The 22,441-nt window shown below is 36.9% G+C and overlaps 1 protein-coding gene across 4 annotated transcripts in view; it reads left to right on the forward strand.

Moving 5' to 3' along the window:
• LOC100373291 (uncharacterized) overlaps nt 1–22,441 on the forward strand; it is a 61,849-nt gene that overhangs the window by 21,470 nt on the left and 17,938 nt on the right. For all 4 annotated transcript variants that reach the window (XR_014930085.1, XM_085502236.1, XM_085502239.1 and 1 more), the window contains exons 4-5: nt 430–557; nt 1,776–1,912. Coding sequence is in view for 3 of the 4 variants with exons in the window: in XM_085502236.1 (XP_085358362.1) it covers nt 430–557; nt 1,776–1,912 (265 nt within the window). In the remaining variant the exon portion in view is untranslated. The remainder of the gene's footprint in view (nt 1–429; nt 558–1,775; nt 1,913–22,441) is intronic.

Below are 22,441 nucleotides of genomic sequence, written 5' to 3' on the forward strand. Positions count from 1 at the left end.
ATGAATAGGTTGAAATAAAAAGTTTAGGACAAGCCAACACAAACAATATTTGTATTGTTAAAATTTATGATCTATGATATCAGATTTATTAAATGAGTGTCACAATTTGTTCCTTATTAAATAAATATAATATCATGGATATTCTCTATATATGTCATTAAATATCATTGGTATAATATTAGTCAGATACTAACAACTACATGTACATTGGTGTTATTATACTATTTAAAGCATGGTGGTCGTCGCGCAGCGCGTGTTCGAATATCATGTAAATAAACAATGTATTTTTCACGCGTTGTATACGTCGCTATGAGTCCCATATCGAACAGGACGCGGCACGACGACTGCCGCCCTTTGTATAATCACAACATTAAATCTAAACCATTTGTAAACACAAAAATTTTTAACATTTCTCTTGATGTCTTTTAGATTCCATAGTGTATGGCTGCGACACAATTGTCACTGCTCACTCTGTAAACAGAAATACAGTGGACAGATATTGATAGATAGCTCTTCAATTGATCCGCAATCTGTTCTGGACAATATAAATGTCTTGGGTATGTACAATAGTAATATTTTACCATGTTTTGCATTGCTATTCTCAAAAATGTACAAATGTAGCTGTTCATATAGGGTGAGATCAGTATCAGAATTATTTTCATTTGCTTTGAGTGTTTTGTTCTGTATGTACATTGGACATTTGGATGGTATTGTCGTTCAATTAAATTGACATTTGCTTGATATTTCATCACTAGACTGAAATAATTAACTACTTTCCGCATAGATAATAACGGTTATCTCAAATGAATTACAGCTTGGCACATGTGTACTGTTTTTCAGTTGAATGACATTCACTGCTTTGCAATTAATCTAATTGTTTTGGCCAATCAGGTTCAAACACATATACATATATCTTACCTCATGGGATACATATGCATACAAGGGTTTTGCATTCAAGATGGCAGTGTAAACGGGAATCTATTTTAAAGCTAACAAAGTATTTTGACCATTCTCAAACCAGATCTCAGCAGTGCATTCAAAAATTATGTTTAAACTTGTTACATATATTAAATATAATAATAATAACTTGCTGCATGATATTTTGTTTGTTGTTTTATTTTAGATAAGATTCAAAATGGCCAACCAGAGACTATTACGATTTTTTAAAATTGCTTTCCAGAGACATCTTAGACACGCTTTGAACAATCACCTTCAAACTTAACATATACATACTATATCATGTCACCTACATGTATGTGCACATATCTTTGTTTTATAATCCAGAAATGACATCCATTTTGAAGCTAAAACCATTATTTCCGCAATTTAAGAACCCCAGATCACATCAAAATTTACACATCATGTTAATTTCTGACAAAATGGATAACTGGTTTCTGTTTTTATTTTTTTACTATTTGTATGTCATGTAAATGATTTATTCAAATTTGAATGTCACACATGATGGATTGCTTATGCATGTCAGTTTGTTTTGTGATTCAAAATGGGTGATTGGCAGCCATGTCATTTTGTATGTGTCCCAGTTATGTGGACATAAAGTAATTTGCCATCCTCGCATGTTAATTTGGCCAAATACAAATGGGAACAATGCCAGTGACAATTATAATAAGAGTAATAAATTTGTTGCATCCGTAGGAATACAATTTCCATTGGTTGACAGCTATAAAGTAATAGTTATAAAAAAATAAAAGATAAAATAATAGTAGTAAAATTTTAGTCGTTACTATAACAACGACTTGTTTGTTGTTTATCATTAGATTCATGTGTTGAATTAAGTTGGCGAGGAAAAGAAATACACAAAGGAGTGATACCGCTTAGTTGGTTGAAAGACAATTGTTATTCTGAAAGCAGTCGTATTAAAGAATCTCAAGAACGAAATATATCACCATTTGTGGTAAGAACATTTCAGTTAGTTTCATTATTCATGTTTTAGCTATAATGATATAAAGTAAAAATTGACCAGTGCAGAGGTAATATTAAATGTCAAAGTTTTTGAAAGGTTAATACATGTATGTATGAGTTTGTAGTGGTCCACTCATGGATCAATATACCACATGTGTGAGTTTGTAGTGGTGCATTCATAGAGCAATATACCACATGTATGAGTCTGTAGTGGTGCATTCATAGAGCAATATGTCACATGTGTGAGTTTGTAGTGGTGCATTCATAGAGCAATATACCACATGTATGAGTCTGTAGTGGTGCATTCATAGAGCAATATGTCACATGTGTGAGTTTGTAGTGGTGCATTCATAGAGCAATATACCACATGTATGAGTTTGTAGTGGTGCATTCATAGAGCAATATACCACATGTATGAGTTTGTAGTGGTGCATTCATAGAGCAATATGTCACATGTGTGAGTTTGTAGTGGTGCATTCATAGAGCAATATACCACATGTATGAGTTTGTAGTGGTGCATTCATAGAGCAATATGTCACATGTGTGAGTTTGTAGTGGTGCATTCATAGAGCAATATACCACATGTACAATGTATGAGTCTGTAGTGGTGCATTCATAGAGCAATATACCACATGTATGAGTTTGTAGTGGTGCATTCATAGAGCAATATGTCACATGTATGAGTTTGAAGTGGTGCATTCATAGAGCAATATACCACATGTATGAGTTTGTAGTGGTGCATTCATAGAGCAATATGTCACATGTGTGAGTTTGTAGTGGTGCATTCATAGAGCAATATACCACATGTACAATGTATGAGTCTGTAGTGGTGCATTCATAGAGCAATATACCACATGTATGAGTTTGTAGTGGTGCATTCATAGAGCAATATACCACATGTATGAGTTTGTAGTGGTGCATTCATAGAGCAATATACCACATGTATGAGTTTGTAGTGGTGCATTCATAGAGCAATATACCACATGTATGAGTTTGTAGTGATGCATTCATAGAGCAATATACCACATGTGTGAGTTTGTAGTGGTGCATTCATAGAGCAATATGTCACATGTATGAGTTTGTAGTGGTGCATTCATAGAGCAATATACCACATGTATGAGTTTGTAGTGGTGCATTCATAGAGCAATATACCACATGTATGAGTCTGTAGTGGTGCATTCATAGAGCAATATACCACATGTATGAGTCTGTAGTGGTGCATTCATAGAGCAATATGTCACATGTATGAGTTTGTAGTGGTGCATTCATAGAGCAATATACCACATGTATGAGTTTGTAGTGGTGCATTCATAGAGCAATATACCACATGTATGAGTCTGTAGTGGTGCATTCATAGAGCAATATGTCACATGTGTGAGTTTGTAGTGGTGCATTCATAGAGCAATATACCACATGTATGAGTCTGTAGTGGTGCATTCATAGAGCAATATGTCACATGTGTGAGTTTGTAGTGGTGCATTCATAGAGCAATATACCACATGTATGAGTTTGTAGTGGTGCATTCATAGAGCAATATACCACATGTATGAGTTTGTAGTGGTGCATTCATAGAGCAATATGTCACATGTGTGAGTTTGTAGTGGTGCATTCATAGAGCAATATACCACATGTATGAGTTTGTAGTGGTGCATTCATAGAGCAATATGTCACATGTGTGAGTTTGTAGTGGTGCATTCATAGAGCAATATACCACATGTACAATGTATGAGTCTGTAGTGGTGCATTCATAGAGCAATATACCACATGTATGAGTTTGTAGTGGTGCATTCATAGAGCAATATGTCACATGTATGAGTTTGAAGTGGTGCATTCATAGAGCAATATACCACATGTATGAGTTTGTAGTGGTGCATTCATAGAGCAATATGTCACATGTGTGAGTTTGTAGTGGTGCATTCATAGAGCAATATACCACATGTACAATGTATGAGTCTGTAGTGGTGCATTCATAGAGCAATATACCACATGTATGAGTTTGTAGTGGTGCATTCATAGAGCAATATACCACATGTATGAGTTTGTAGTGGTGCATTCATAGAGCAATATACCACATGTATGAGTTTGTAGTGGTGCATTCATAGAGCAATATACCACATGTATGAGTTTGTAGTGATGCATTCATAGAGCAATATACCACATGTGTGAGTTTGTAGTGGTGCATTCATAGAGCAATATACCACATGTATGAGTTTGTAGTGGTGCATTCATAGAGCAATATACCACATGTATGAGTTTGTAGTGGTGCATTCATAGGGCAATACACCACATATATGAGTTTGTAGTGGTGGATTCATAGAGCAATATACCACATGTATGAGTTTGTAGTGGTGCATTCATAGATCAATATACCACATGCACAATGTATGTGTTTGTAGTGGTGCATTCATAGAGCAATATACCACATGTATGAGTTTGTAGTGGTGCATTCATAGAGCAATATACCGCTTGTGTGAGTTTGTAGTGTTGCATTCATAGAGCAATATACCACATGCACAATGTATGTGTTTGTAGTGGTGCATTCATAGAGCACATGTGTGAGTTTGTAGTGGTGCATTCATAGAGCAATATACCACATGTATGAGTTTGTAGTGGTGCATTCATAGAGCAATATACCACATGTGTGAGTTTTTAGTGGTGCATTCATAGAGCAATATACCACATGTGTGCGTTTGTAGTGGTGCATTCATAGAGCAATATACCACATGCACAATGTATGTGTTTGTAGTGGTGCATTCATAGAGCAATATACCACATGTATGAGTTTGTAGTGGTGCATTCATAGAGCAATATACCACATGTGTGAGTTTGTAGTGGTGCATTCATAAAGCAATATACCACATGTAAGAGTTTGTAGTGGTGCATTCATAGAGCAATATACCACATGTAAGAGTTTGTAGTGGTGCATTCATAGAGCAATATACCACATGTGTGAGTTTGTGGTGGTGCATTAATAGAGCAATATACCACATGTATGAGTTTGTAGTGGTGCATTCATAGAGTAATATACCACATGTATGAGTTTGTAGTGGTGCATTCATAGAGCAATATACCATATGTATGAGTTTGTAGTGGTGCATTCATAGAGCAATATACCACATGTGTGAGTTTGTAGTGGTGCATTCATAGAGCAATATACCACATGTATGAGTTTGTAGTGGTGCATTCATAGAGCAATATGCAACATGTGTGAGTATGTAGTGGTGAATTCATAGAGCAATATACCACACATGAGTTTGTAGTGGTGCATTCATAGATCAATATATCACATGTATGAGTTTGTAGTGGTGCATTCATACAGCAATATACCGCACATATGAGTTTGTAGTGTTGCATTCATAGAGCAATATACCACATGCACAATGTATGTGTTTGTAGTGGTGCATTCATAGAGCACATGTGTGAGTTTGTAGTGGTGCATTCATAGAGCAATATACCACATGTATGAGTTTGTAGTGGTGCATTCATAGAGCAATATACCACATGTGTGAGTTTTTAGTGGTGCATTCATAGAGCAATATACCACATGTGTGCGTTTGTAGTGGTGCATTCATAGAGCAATATACCACATGCACAATGTATGTGTTTGTAGTGGTGCATTCATAGAGCAATATACCACATGTATGAGTTTGTAGTGGTGCATTCATAGAGCAATATACCACATGTGTGAGTTTGTAGTGGTGCATTCATAAAGCAATATACCACATGTAAGAGTTTGTAGTGGTGCATTCATAGAGCAATATACCACATGTAAGAGTTTGTAGTGGTGCATTCATAGAGCAATATACCACATGTGTGAGTTTGTGGTGGTGCATTAATAGAGCAATATACCACATGTATGAGTTTGTAGTGGTGCATTCATAGAGTAATATACCACATGTATGAGTTTGTAGTGGTGCATTCATAGAGCAATATACCATATGTATGAGTTTGTAGTGGTGCATTCATAGAGCAATATACCACATGTGTGAGTTTGTAGTGGTGCATTCATAGAGCAATATACCACATGTATGAGTTTGTAGTGGTGCATTCATAGAGCAATATGCAACATGTGTGAGTATGTAGTGGTGAATTCATAGAGCAATATACCACACATGAGTTTGTAGTGGTGCATTCATAGATCAATATATCACATGTATGAGTTTGTAGTGGTGCATTCATACAGCAATATACCGCACATATGAGTTTGTAGTGGTGCATTCATAGAGCAATATACCACATGTATGAGTTTGTGGTGGTGCATTCATAGAGCAATATGCCACATGTATGAGTTCATATTGGTGCATTCATAGAGCAATATGTCACATGTGTGAGTTTGTAGTGGTGCATTCATAGAGCAATATACCACATGTATGAGTTTGTAGTGGTGCATTCATAGAGCAATATACCACATGTATGAGTTTGTAGTGGTGCATTCATAGAGCAATATGCCACATGTATGAGTTCATATTGGTGCATTCATAGAGCAATATGTCACATGTGTGAGTTTGTAGTGGTGCATTCATAGAGCAATATACCACACGTATGAGTTTGTAGTGGTGCATTCATAGAGCAATATACCACATGTATGAGTTTGTAGTGGTGCATCCATAGAGCAATATGCCACATGTATGAGTTCATATTGGTGCATTCATAGAGCAATATGTCACATGTGTGAGTTTGTAGTGGTGCATTCATAGAGCAATATACCACATGTATGAGTTTGTAGTGGTGCATTCATAGAGCAATATGTAACATGTGTGAGTTTGTAGTGGTGCATTCATAGAGCAATATACCACATGTACAATGTATGAGTCTGTAGTGGTGCATTCATAGAGCAATATACCACATGTATGAGTTTGTAGTGGTGCATTCATAGAGCAATATGTCACATGTGTGAGTTTGTAGTGGTGCATTCATAGAGCAATATACCACATGTGTGAGTTTGTAGTGGTGCATTCATAGAGCAATATGCCACATGTATGAGTTTGTAGTGGTGCATTCATAGAGCAATATACCACATGTATGAGTTTGTAGTGGTGCATTCATAGGGCAATACACCACATATATGAGTTTGTAGTGGTGGATTCATAGAGCAATATACCACATGTATGAGTTTGTAGTGGTGCATTCATAGATCAATATACCACATGCACAATGTATGTGTTTGTAGTGGTGCATTCATAGAGCAATATACCACATGTATGAGTTTGTAGTGATGCATTCATAGAGCAATATACCACATGTGTGAGTTTGTAGTGGTGCATTCATAGAGCAATATACCACATGTATGAGTTTGTAGTGGTGCATTCATAGGGCAATGCACCACATATATGAGTTTGTAGTGGTGGATTCATAGAGCAATATACCACATGTATGAGTTTGTAGTGGTGCATTCATAGATCAATATACCACATGCACAATGTATGTGTTTGTAGTGGTGCATTCATAAAGCAATATACCACATGTATGAGTTTGTAGTGGTGCATTCATAGAGCAATATACCGCATGTGTGAGTTTGTAGTGTTGCATTCATAGAGCAATATACCACATGCACAATGTATGTGTTTGTAGTGGTGCATTCATAGAGCACATGTGTGAGTTTGTAGTGGTGCATTCATAGAGCAATATACCACATGTATGAGTTTGTAGTGGTGCATTCATAGAGCAATATACCACATGTGTGAGTTTTTAGTGGTGCATTCATAGAGCAATATACCACATGTGTGTGTTTGTAGTGGTGCATTCATAGAGCAATATACCACATGCACAATGTATGTGTTTGTAGTGGTGCATTCATAGAGCAATATACCACATGTATGAGTTTGTAGTGGTGCATTCATAGAGCAATATACCACATGTGTGAGTTTGTAGTGGTGCATTCATAAAGCAATATACCACATGTAAGAGTTTGTAGTGGTGCATTCATAGAGCAATATACCACATGTAAGAGTTTGTAGTGGTGCATTCATAGAGCAATATACCACATGTGTGAGTTTGTGGTGGTGCATTAATAGAGCAATATACCACATGTATGAGTTTGTAGTGGTGCATTCATAGAGTAATATACCACATGTATGAGTTTGTAGTGGTGCATTCATAGAGCAATATACCATATGTATGAGTTTGTATTGGTGCATTCATAGAGCAATATACTGTACCACATGTGTGAGTTTGTAGTGGTGCATTCATAGAGCAATATACCACATGTATGAGTTTGTAGTGGTGCATTCATAGAGCAATATACCACATGTATGAGTTTGTAGTGGTGCATTCATAGAGCAATATACCACATGTATGAGTTTGTAGTGGTGCATTCATAGAGCAATATACCACACATATGAGTTTGTAGTGGTGCATTCATAGAGCAATATATCACATGTATGAGTTTGTAGTGGTGCATTCATAGAGCAAAATACCACATGTATAAGTTTGTAGTGGTGCATTCATAGAGCAATATACCACACGTACATGTATGAGTTTGTAGTGGTGCATTCATAGAGCAATATACCACACGTATGAGTTTGTAGTGGTGCATTCATAGAGCAATATACCACATGTATGAGTTTGTAGTGGTGCATTCATAGAGCAATATATCACATGTATGAGTTTGTAGTGGTGCATTCATAGAGCAAAATACCACATGTGTGAGTTTGTAGTGGTGCATTCATAGAGCAATATGCCACACGTACATGTATGAGTTTGTAGTGGTGCATTCATAGTGCAATATACCACACGTATGAGTTTGTAGTGGTGCATTCATAGAGCAATATACCACATGTATGAGTTTGTAGTGGTGCATTCATAGAGCAATATACCACATGTATGAGTTTGTAGTGGTGCATTCATAGAGTAATATACCACATGTATGAGTTTGTAGTGGTGCATTCATAGAGCAATATACCACATGTATGAGTTTGTAGTGGGGCATTCATAGAGCAATATACCATATGTATGTGTTTGTAGTGGTGCATTCATAGAGCAATATACCACATGTATGAGTTTGTAGTGGTGCATTCATAGAGCAATATGCCACATGTATGAGTTTGTAGTGGTGCATTCATAGAGCAATATACCATATGTATGTGTTTGTAGTGGTGCATTCATAGAGCAATATGCCACATGTATGAGTTTGTAGTGGTGCATTCATAGAGCAATATACCACATGTATGAGTTTGTAGTAGTGCATTCATAGAGCAATATACCACATGTATGAGTTCATAGTGGTGCATTCATAGAGCAATATACCACATGTATGTGTTTGTAGTGGTGCATTCATAGAGCAATATACCATATGTATGTGTTTGTAGTGGTGCATTCATAGAGCAATATACCACATGTGTGAGTCTGTAGTGGTGCATTCATAGAGCAATATGCCACATGTGTGAGTTCATAGTGGTGCATTCATAGAGCAATATACCACATGTGTGAGTCTGTAGTGATGTATTCATAGAGCAATATACGATATGTATGTGTTTGTAGTGGTGCATTCATAGAGCAATATACCACATGTATGAGTTTGTAGTGGTGCATTCATAGAGCAATATGCCACATGTATGAGTTTGTAGTGGTGCATTCATAGAGCAATATACCACATGTATGAGTTTGTAGTGGTGCATTCATAGGGCAATATGTCACATGTGTGAGTTTGTAGTGGTGCATTCATAGAGCAATATACCACATGTATGAGTTTGTAGTGGTGCATTCATAGAGCAATATGCCACATGTATGAGTTTGTAGTGGTGCATTCATAGAGCAATATACCACATGTATGAGTTTGTAGTGGTGCATTCATAGAGCAATATGTCACATGTATGAGTTTGTAGTGGTGCATTCATAGAGCAATATACCACATGTATGAGTTTGTAGTGGTGCATTCATAGAGCAATATACCACATGTATGAGTTTGTAGTGGTGCATTCATAGAGCAATATACCACATGTATGAGTTTGTAGTGGTGCATTCATAGAGCAATATACCACATGTATGAGTTTGTAGTGGTGCATTCATAGAGCAATATGCCACATGTATAAGTTTGTAGTGGTGCATTTATAGAGCAATATACCACATGTAAGAGTTTGTAGTGGTGCATTCATAGAGCAATATACCACATGTATGAGTTTGTAGTGGTGCATTCATAGAGCAATATACCACATGTGTGAGTTTGTAGTGGTGCATTCATAGAGCAATATACCACATGTATGAGTTTGTAGTGGTGCATTCATACAGCAATATACCACATGTATGAGTTTGTAGTGGTGCATTTATAGAGCAATATGCCACATGTATGAGTTTGTAGTGGTGCATTCATAGAGCAATATACCACATGTGTGAGTTTGTAGTGGTGCATTCATAGAGCAATATACCACATGTATGAGTTTGTAGTGGTGCATTCATAGAGCAATATACCACATGTATGAGTTTGTAGTGGTGCATTCATACAGCAATATGCCACATGTATGAGTTTGTAGTGGTGCATTCATAGAGCAATATACCACATGTATGAGTTTGTAGTGGTGCATTCATACAGCAATATGTCACATGTGTGAGTTTGTAGTGGTGCATTTATAGAGCAATATACCACATGTATGAGTTTGTAGTGGTGCATTCATAGAGCAATATACCACATGTGTGAGTTTGTAGTGGTGCATTTATAGAGCAATATACCACATGTATGAGTTTGTAGTGGTGCATTCATAGAGCAATATACCACATGTATGAGTTTGTAGTGGTGCATTCATAGAGCAATATACCACATGTATGAGTTTGTAGTGGTGCATTCATAGAGCAATATACCACATGTATGAGTTTGTAGTGGTGCATTCATACAGCAATATGTCACATGTATGAGTTTGTAGTGGTGCATTCATAGAGCAATATACCACATGTATGAGTTTGTAGTGGTGAATTCATAGAGCAATATACCACATGTATGAGTTTGTAGTGGTGCATTCATAGAGCAATGTACCACATGTGTGAGTTTGTAGTGGTGCATTCATAGAGCAATATACCACATGTATGAGTTTGTAGTGGTGCATTCATAGAGCAATATACCACATGTATGAGTTTGTAGTGGTGCATTTATAGAGCAATATACCACATGTATGAGTTTGTAGTGGTGCATTCATAGCGCAATATGTCACATGTGTGAGTTTGTAGTGGTGCATTCATAGAGCAATATACCACATGTATGAGTTTGTAGTGGTGCATTCATAGAGCAATATACCACATGTATGAGTTTGTAGTGATGCATTCATAGAGCAATATACCACATGTGTGAGTTTGTAGTGGTGCATTCATAGAGCAATATACCACATGTATGAGTTTGTAGTGGTGCATTCATAGAGCAATATACCACATGTATGAGTTTGTAGTGGTGCATTCATAGGGCAATGCACCACATATATGAGTTTGTAGTGGTGGATTCATAGAGCAATATACCACATGTATGAGTTTGTAGTGGTGCATTCATAGATCAATATACCACATGCACAATGTATGTGTTTGTAGTGGTGCATTCATAGAGCAATATACCACATGTATGAGTTTGTAGTGGTGCATTCATAGAGCAATATACCGCATGTGTGAGTTTGTAGTGTTGCATTCATAGAGCAATATACCACATGCACAATGTATGTGTTTGTAGTGGTGCATTCATAGAGCACATGTGTGAGTTTGTAGTGGTGCATTCATAGAGCAATATACCACATGTATGAGTTTGTAGTGGTGCATTCATAGAGCAATATACCACATGTGTGAGTTTTTAGTGGTGCATTCATAGAGCAATATACCACATGTGTGCGTTTGTAGTGGTGCATTCATAGAGCAATATACCACATGCACAATGTATGTGTTTGTAGTGGTGCATTCATAGAGCAATATACCACATGTATGAGTTTGTAGTGGTGCATTCATAGAGCAATATACCACATGTGTGAGTTTGTAGTGGTGCATTCATAAAGCAATATACCACATGTAAGAGTTTGTAGTGGTGCATTCATAGAGCAATATACCACATGTAAGAGTTTGTAGTGGTGCATTCATAGAGCAATATACCACATGTGTGAGTTTGTGGTGGTGCATTAATAGAGCAATTTACCACATGTATGAGTTTGTAGTGGTGCATTCATAGAGTAATATACCACATGTATGAGTTTGTAGTGGTGCATTCATAGAGCAATATACTGTACCACATGTGTGAGTTTGTAGTGGTGCATTCATAGAGCAATATACCACATGTATGAGTTTGTAGTGGTGCATTCATAGAGCAATATACCACATGTATGAGTTTGTAGTGGTGCATTCATAGAGCAATATACCACATGTATGAGTTTGTAGTGGTGCATTCATAGAGCAATATACCACACATATGAGTTTGTAGTGGTGCATTCATAGAGCAATATATCACATGTATGAGTTTGTAGTGGTGCATTCATAGAGCAATATACCACATGTATGAGTTTGTAGTGGTGCATTCATAGAGCAATATACCACATGTATGAGTTTGTAGTGGTGCATTCATAGAGCAATATACCACATGTATGAGTTTGTAGTGGTGCATTCATAGAGCAATATACCACACATATGAGTTTGTAGTGGTGCATTCATAGAGCAATATATCACATGTATGAGTTTGTAGTGGTGCATTCATAGAGCAAAATACCACATGTATAAGTTTGTAGTGGTGCATTCATAGAGCAATATACCACACGTACATGTATGAGTTTGTAGTGGTGCATTCATAGAGCAATATACCACACGTATGAGTTTGTAGTGGTGCATTCATAGAGCAATATACCACATGTATGAGTTTGTAGTGGTGCATTCATAGAGCAATATATCACATGTATGAGTTTGTAGTGGTGCATTCATAGAGCAAAATACCACATGTGTGAGTTTGTAGTGGTGCATTCATAGAGCAATATGCCACACGTACATGTATGAGTTTGTAGTGGTGCATTCATAGTGCAATATACCACACGTATGAGTTTGTAGTGGTGCATTCATAGAGCAATATACCACATGTATGAGTTTGTAGTGGTGCATTCATAGAGCAATATACCACATGTATGAGTTTGTAGTGGTGCATTCATAGAGTAATATACCACATGTATGAGTTTGTAGTGGTGCATTCATAGAGCAATATACCACATGTATGAGTTTGTAGTGGGGCATTCATAGAGCAATATACCATATGTATGTGTTTGTAGTGGTGCATTCATAGAGCAATATACCACATGTATGAGTTTGTAGTGGTGCATTCATAGAGCAATATGCCACATGTATGAGTTTGTAGTGGTGCATTCATAGAGCAATATACCATATGTATGTGTTTGTAGTGGTGCATTCATAGAGCAATATGCCACATGTATGAGTTTGTAGTGGTGCATTCATAGAGCAATATACCACATGTATGAGTTTGTAGTAGTGCATTCATAGAGCAATATACCACATGTATGAGTTCATAGTGGTGCATTCATAGAGCAATATACCACATGTATGTGTTTGTAGTGGTGCATTCATAGAGCAATATACCATATGTATGTGTTTGTAGTGGTGCATTCATAGAGCAATATACCACATGTGTGAGTCTGTAGTGGTGCATTCATAGAGCAATATGCCACATGTGTGAGTTCATAGTGGTGCATTCATAGAGCAATATACCACATGTGTGAGTCTGTAGTGATGTATTCATAGAGCAATATACGATATGTATGTGTTTGTAGTGGTGCATTCATAGAGCAATATACCACATGTATGAGTTTGTAGTGGTGCATTCATAGAGCAATATGCCACATGTATGAGTTTGTAGTGGTGCATTCATAGAGCAATATACCACATGTATGAGTTTGTAGTGGTGCATTCATAGGGCAATATGTCACATGTGTGAGTTTGTAGTGGTGCATTCATAGAGCAATATACCACATGTATGAGTTTGTAGTGGTGCATTCATAGAGCAATATGCCACATGTATGAGTTTGTAGTGGTGCATTCATAGAGCAATATACCACATGTATGAGTTTGTAGTGGTGCATTCATAGAGCAATATGTCACATGTATGAGTTTGTAGTGGTGCATTCATAGAGCAATATACCACATGTATGAGTTTGTAGTGGTGCATTCATAGAGCAATATACCACATGTATGAGTTTGTAGTGGTGCATTCATAGAGCAATATACCACATGTATGAGTTTGTAGTGGTGCATTCATAGAGCAATATACCACATGTATGAGTTTGTAGTGGTGCATTCATAGAGCAATATGCCACATGTATAAGTTTGTAGTGGTGCATTTATAGAGCAATATACCACATGTAAGAGTTTGTAGTGGTGCATTCATAGAGCAATATACCACATGTATGAGTTTGTAGTGGTGCATTCATAGAGCAATATACCACATGTGTGAGTTTGTAGTGGTGCATTCATAGAGCAATATACCACATGTATGAGTTTGTAGTGGTGCATTCATACAGCAATATACCACATGTATGAGTTTGTAGTGGTGCATTTATAGAGCAATATGCCACATGTATGAGTTTGTAGTGGTGCATTCATAGAGCAATATACCACATGTGTGAGTTTGTAGTGGTGCATTCATAGAGCAATATACCACATGTATGAGTTTGTAGTGGTGCATTCATAGAGCAATATACCACATGTATGAGTTTGTAGTGGTGCATTCATACAGCAATATGCCACATGTATGAGTTTGTAGTGGTGCATTCATAGAGCAATATACCACATGTATGAGTTTGTAGTGGTGCATTCATACAGCAATATGTCACATGTGTGAGTTTGTAGTGGTGCATTTATAGAGCAATATACCACATGTATGAGTTTGTAGTGGTGCATTCATAGAGCAATATACCACATGTGTGAGTTTGTAGTGGTGCATTTATAGAGCAATATACCACATGTATGAGTTTGTAGTGGTGCATTCATAGAGCAATATACCACATGTATGAGTTTGTAGTGGTGCATTCATAGAGCAATATACCACATGTATGAGTTTGTAGTGGTGCATTCATAGAGCAATATACCACATGTATGAGTTTGTAGTGGTGCATTCATACAGCAATATGTCACATGTATGAGTTTGTAGTGGTGCATTCATAGAGCAATATACCACATGTATGAGTTTGTAGTGGTGAATTCATAGAGCAATATACCACATGTATGAGTTTGTAGTGGTGCATTCATAGAGCAATGTACCACATGTGTGAGTTTGTAGTGGTGCATTCATAGAGCAATATACCACATGTATGAGTTTGTAGTGGTGCATTCATAGAGCAATATACCACATGTATGAGTTTGTAGTGGTGCATTTATAGAGCAATATACCACATGTATGAGTTTGTAGTGGTGCATTCATAGCGCAATATGTCACATGTGTGAGTTTGTAGTGGTGCATTCATAGAGCAATATACCACATGTATGAGTTTGTAGTGGTGCATTCATAGAGCAATATACCACATGTATGAGTTTGTAGTGATGCATTCATAGAGCAATATACCACATGTGTGAGTTTGTAGTGGTGCATTCATAGAGCAATATACCACATGTATGAGTTTGTAGTGGTGCATTCATAGAGCAATATACCACATGTATGAGTTTGTAGTGGTGCATTCATAGGGCAATGCACCACATATATGAGTTTGTAGTGGTGGATTCATAGAGCAATATACCACATGTATGAGTTTGTAGTGGTGCATTCATAGATCAATATACCACATGCACAATGTATGTGTTTGTAGTGGTGCATTCATAGAGCAATATACCACATGTATGAGTTTGTAGTGGTGCATTCATAGAGCAATATACCGCATGTGTGAGTTTGTAGTGTTGCATTCATAGAGCAATATACCACATGCACAATGTATGTGTTTGTAGTGGTGCATTCATAGAGCACATGTGTGAGTTTGTAGTGGTGCATTCATAGAGCAATATACCACATGTATGAGTTTGTAGTGGTGCATTCATAGAGCAATATACCACATGTGTGAGTTTTTAGTGGTGCATTCATAGAGCAATATACCACATGTGTGCGTTTGTAGTGGTGCATTCATAGAGCAATATACCACATGCACAATGTATGTGTTTGTAGTGGTGCATTCATAGAGCAATATACCACATGTATGAGTTTGTAGTGGTGCATTCATAGAGCAATATACCACATGTGTGAGTTTGTAGTGGTGCATTCATAAAGCAATATACCACATGTAAGAGTTTGTAGTGGTGCATTCATAGAGCAATATACCACATGTAAGAGTTTGTAGTGGTGCATTCATAGAGCAATATACCACATGTGTGAGTTTGTGGTGGTGCATTAATAGAGCAATTTACCACATGTATGAGTTTGTAGTGGTGCATTCATAGAGTAATATACCACATGTATGAGTTTGTAGTGGTGCATTCATAGAGCAATATACTGTACCACATGTGTGAGTTTGTAGTGGTGCATTCATAGAGCAATATACCACATGTATGAGTTTGTAGTGGTGCATTCATAGAGCAATATACCACATGTATGAGTTTGTAGTGGTGCATTCATAGAGCAATATACCACATGTATGAGTTTGTAGTGGTGCATTCATAGAGCAATATACCACACATATGAGTTTGTAGTGGTGCATTCATAGAGCAATATATCACATGTATGAGTTTGTAGTGGTGCATTCATAGAGCAAAATACCACATGTATGAGTTTGTAGTGGTGCATTCATAGAGCAATATACCACACGTACATGTATGAGTTTGTAGTGGTGCATTCATAGAGCAATATACCACACGTATGAGTTTGTAGTGGTGCATTCATAGAGCAATATACCACATGTATGAGTTTGTAGTGGTGCATTCATAGAGCAATATATCACATGTATGAGTTTGTAGTGGTGCATTCATAGAGCAAAATACCACATGTGTGAGTTTGTAGTGGTGCATTCATAGAGCAATATGCCACACGTACATGTATGAGTTTGTAGTGGTGTATTCATAGAGCAATATACCACACGTATGAGTTTGTAGTGGTGCATTCATAGAGCAATATACCACATGTATGAGTTTGTAGTGGTGCATTCATAGAGCAATATACCACATGTATGAGTTTGTAGTGGTGCATTCATAGAGTAATATACCACATGTATGAGTTTGTAGTGGTGCATTCATAGAGCAATATACCACATGTATGAGTTTGTAGTGGGGCATTCATAGAGCAATATACCATATGTATGTGTTTGTAGTGGTGCATTCATAGAGCAATATACCACATGTATGAGTTTGTAGTGGTGCATTCATAGAGCAATATGCCACATGTATGAGTTTGTAGTGGTGCATTCATAGAGCAATATACCACATGTATGAGTTTGTAGTGGTGCATTCATAGAGCAATATACCATATGTATGTGTTTGTAGTGGTGCATTCATAGAGCAATATGCCACATGTATGAGTTTGTAGTGGTGCATTCATAGAGCAATATACCACATGTATGAGTTTGTAGTAGTACATTCATAGAGCAATATACCACATGTATGAGTTCATAGTGGTGCATTCATAGAGCAATATACCACATGTATGTGTTTGTAGTGGTGCATTCATAGAGCAATATACCATATGTATGTGTTTGTAGTGGTGCATTCATAGAGCAATATACCACATGTGTGAGTCTGTAGTGGTGCATTCATAGAGCAATATGCCACATGTGTGAGTTCATAGTGGTGCATTCATAGAGCAATATACCACATGTGTGAGTCTGTAGTGATGTATTCATAGAGCAATATACCATATGTATGTGTTTGTAGTGGTGCATTCATAGAGCAATATACCACATGTATGAGTTTGTAGTGGTGCATTCATAGAGCAATATGCCACATGTATGAGTTTGTAGTGGTGCATTCATAGAGCAATATACCACATGTATGAGTTTGTAGTGGTGCATTCATAGGGCAATATGTCACATGTGTGAGTTTGTAGTGGTGCATTCATAGAGCAATATACCACATGTATGAGTTTGTAGTGGTGCATTCATAGAGCAATATGCCACATGTATGAGTTTGTAGTGGTGCATTCATAGAGCAATATACCACATGTAAGAGTTTGTAGTGGTGCATTCATAGAGCAATATACCACATGTATGAGTTTGTAGTGGTGCATTCATAGAGAAATATACCACATGTATGAGTTTGTAGTGCTGCATTCATAGAGCAATATACCACATGTATGAGTTTGTAGTGCTGCATTCATAGAGCAATATACCACATGTATGAGTTTGTAGTGGTGCATTCATAGAGCAATATACCACATGTATGAGTTTGTAGTGGTGCATTCATAGAGCAATATGCCACATGTATAAGTTTGTAGTGGTGCATTCATAGAGCAATATACCACATGTAAGAGTTTGTAGTGGTGCATTCATAGAGCAATATACCACATGTATGAGTTTGTAGTGGTGCATTCATAGGGCAATATGTCACATGTGTGAGTTTGTAGTGGTGCATTCATAGAGCAATATACCACATGTATGAGTTTGTAGTGGTGCATTCATAGAGCAATATGCCACATGTATGAGTTTGTAGTGGTGCATTCATAGAGCAATATACCACATGTAAGAGTTTGTAGTGGTGCATTCATAGAGCAATATACCACATGTATGAGTTTGTAGTGGTGCATTCATAGAGCAATATACCACATGTATGAGTTTGTAGTGCTGCATTCATAGAGCAATATACCACATGTATGAGTTTGTAGTGGTGCATTCATAGAGCAATATACCACATGTATGAGTTTGTAGTGGTGCATTCATAGAGCAATATACCACATGTATGAGTTTGTAGTGGTGCATTCATAGAGCAATATGCCACATGTATAAGTTTGTAGTGGTGCATTCATAGAGCAATATACCACATGTAAGAGTTTGTAGTGGTGCATTCATAGAGCAATATACCACATGTATGAGTTTGTAGTGGTGCATTCATAGAGCAATATACCACATGTATGAGTTTGTAATGGTGCATTCATAGAGCAATATACCACATGTATGAGTTTGTAGTGGTGCATTCATAGAGCAATATACCACATGTATGAGTTTGTAGTGGTGCATTCATAGAGCAATATACCACATGTATGAGTTTGTAGTGGTGCATTCATAGAGCAATATACCACATGTATGAGTTTGTAGTGGTGCATTCATAGAGCAATATACCACATGTATGAGTTTGTAGTGGTGCATTCATAGAGCAATACTGTGAAATGGTTAATTATTCAGTGGGTTTTAATTTGGCTTATTTCGCTGACTGGAAAATGCGCTAAATTAAAACCCAGTGAATATGTAAAATTTAGCATAAAACATATTATCTAAATGATAAACCCGTGAATTTAAAACCCACTGAATATGCCTGCAATGGTAAATCAGTGAAATTTAAACCCAGTGAAAATTAGTCATTTTACAGTATGCCACATGTATGAGTTTGTAGTGGTGCATTCATAGAGCAATATACCACATGTATGAGTTTGTAGTGGTGCATTCATAGAGCAATATGTCACATGTATGAGTTTGTAGTGGTGCATTCATAGAGCAATATACCACATGTATGAGTTTGTAGTGGTGCATTCATAGAGCAATATACCACATGTATGAGTTTGTAGTGGTGCATTCATAGAGCAATATACCACATGTATGAGTTTGTAGTGGTGCATTCATAGAGCAATATACCACATGTATGAGTTTGTAGTGGTGCATTCATACAGCAATATGTCACATGTGTGAGTTTGTAGTGGTGCATTCATAGAGCAATATACCACATGTATGAGTTTGTAGTGGTGCATTCATAGAGCAATACTGTGAAATGGTTAATTATTCACTGGGTTTTAATTTGGCTTATTTCGCTGACTGGAAAATGCGCTAAATTAAAACCCAGTGAATATGTAAAATTTAGCATAAAACATATTATCTAAATGATAAACCCGTGAATTTAAAACCCACTGAATATGCCTGAAATGGTAAATCAGTGAAATTTAAACCCAGTGAAAATTAGTCATTTTACAGTATGCCACATGTATGAGTTTGTAGTGGTGCATTCATAGAGCAATATACCACATGTATGAGTTTGTAGTGGTGCATTCATAGAGCAATATGTCACATGTATGAGTTTGTAGTGGTGCATTCATAGAGCAATATACCACATGTATGAGTTTGTAGTGGTGCATTCATAGAGCAATATACCACATGTATGAGTTTGTAGTGGTGCATTCATAGAGCAATATACCACATGTATGAGTTTGTAGTGGTGCATTCATAGAGCAATATACCACATGTATGAGTTTGTAGTGGTGCATTCATACAGCAATATGTCACATGTGTGAGTTTGTAGTGGTGCATTCATAGAGCAATATACCACATGTATGAGTTTGTAGTGGTGCATTCATAGAGCAATACTGTGAAATGGTTAATTATTCACTGGGTTTTAATTTGGCTTATTTCGCTGACTGGAAAATGCGCTAAATTAAAACCCAGTGAATATGTAAAATTTAGCATAAAACATATTATCTAAATGATAAACCCGTGAATTTAAAACCCACTGAATATGCCTGAAATGGTAAATCAGTGAAATTTAAACCCAGTGAAAATTAGTCATTTTACAGTATGCCACATGTATGAGTTTGTAGTGGTGCATTCATAGAGCAATATACCACATGTATGAGTTTGTAGTGGTGCATTCATAGAGCAATATGTCACATGTATGAGTTTGTAGTGGTGCATTCATAGAGCAATATACCACATGTATGAGTTTGTAGTGGTGCATTCATAGAGCAATATACCACATGTATGAGTTTGTAGTGGTGCATTCATAGAGCAATATACCACATGTATGAGTTTGTAGTGGTGCATTCATAGAGCAATATACCACATGTATGAGTTTGTAGTGGTGCATTCATACAGCAATATGTCACATGTGTGAGTTTGTAGTGGTGCATTTATAGAGCAATATACCACATGTATGAGTTTGTAGTGGTGCATTCATAGAGCAATATACCACATGTATGAGTTTGTAGTGGTGCATTCATAGAGCAATATACCACATGTGTGAGTTTGTAGTGGTGCATTCATAGAGCAATATACCACATGTATGAGTTTGTAGTGGTGCATTCATACAGCAATATGTCACATGTGTGAGTTTGTAGTGGTGCATTTATAGAGCAATATACCACATGTATGAGTTTGTAGTGGTGCATTCATAGAGCAATATACCACATGTATGAGTTTGTAGTGGTGCATTCATAGAGCAATATACCACATGTATGAGTTTGTAGTGGTGCATTCATACAGCAATATGCCACATGTATGAGTTTGTAGTGGTGCCTTCATAGAGCAATATACCACATGTATGAGTTTGTAGTGGTGCATTCATACAGCAATATGTCACATGTGTGAGTTTGTAGTGGTGCATTTATAGAGCAATATACCACATGTATGAGTTTGTAGTGGTGCATTCATAGAGCAATATACCACATGTGTGAGTTTGTAGTGGTGCATTCATAGAGCAATATACCACATGTATGAGTTTGTAGTGGTGCATTCATAGAGCAATATACCACATGTATGAGTTTGTAGTGGTGCATTCATAGAGCAATATACCACATGTATGAGTTTGTAGTGGTGCATTCATACAGCAATATGTCACATGTATGAGTTTGTAGTGGTGCATTCATACAGCAATATGTCACATGTATGAGTTTGTAGTGGTGCATTCATAGAGCAATATACCACATGTATGAGTTTGTAGTGGTGAATTCATAGAGCAATATACCACATGTATGAGTTTGTAGTGGTGCATTCATAGAGCAATATACCACATGTATGAGTTTGTAGTGGTGCATTCATAGAGCAATATACCACATGTATGAGTTTGTAGTGGTGCATTTATAGAGCAATATACCACATGTATGAGTTTGTAGTGGTGCATTCATAGCGCAATATGTCACATGTGTGAGTTTGTAGTGGTGCATTCATAGAGCAATATACCACATGTATGAGTTTGTAGTGGTGCATTCATAGAGCAATATACCACATGTATGAGTTTGTAGTGGTGCATTCATAGAGCAATATACCACATGTATGAGTTTGTAGTGGTGCATTCATAGAGCAATATACCACATGTATGAGTTTGTAGTGGTGCATTCATAGAGCAATATACCACATGTATGAGTTTGTAGTGGTGCATTCATAGAGCAATATACCACATGTATGAGTTTGTAGTGGTGCATTCATAGAGCAATATGTCACATGTGTGAGTTTGTAGTGGTGCATTCATAGAGCAATATACCACATGTATGAGTTTGTAGTGGTGCATTCATAGAGCAATATACCACATGTATGAGTTTGTAGTGGTGCATTCATAGAGCAATATACCACATGTATGAGTTTGTAGTGGTGCATTCATAGAGCAATATACCACATGTATGAGTTTGTAGTGGTGCATTCATAGAGCAATATACCACATGTATGAGTTTGTAGTGGTGCGTTCACAA

The sequence above is a fragment of the Saccoglossus kowalevskii genome, chromosome 1, assembly GCF_978046115.1.
Source record: "Saccoglossus kowalevskii chromosome 1, keSacKowa6.1, whole genome shotgun sequence".
Taxonomy (NCBI): domain Eukaryota; kingdom Metazoa; phylum Hemichordata; class Enteropneusta; family Harrimaniidae; genus Saccoglossus; species Saccoglossus kowalevskii.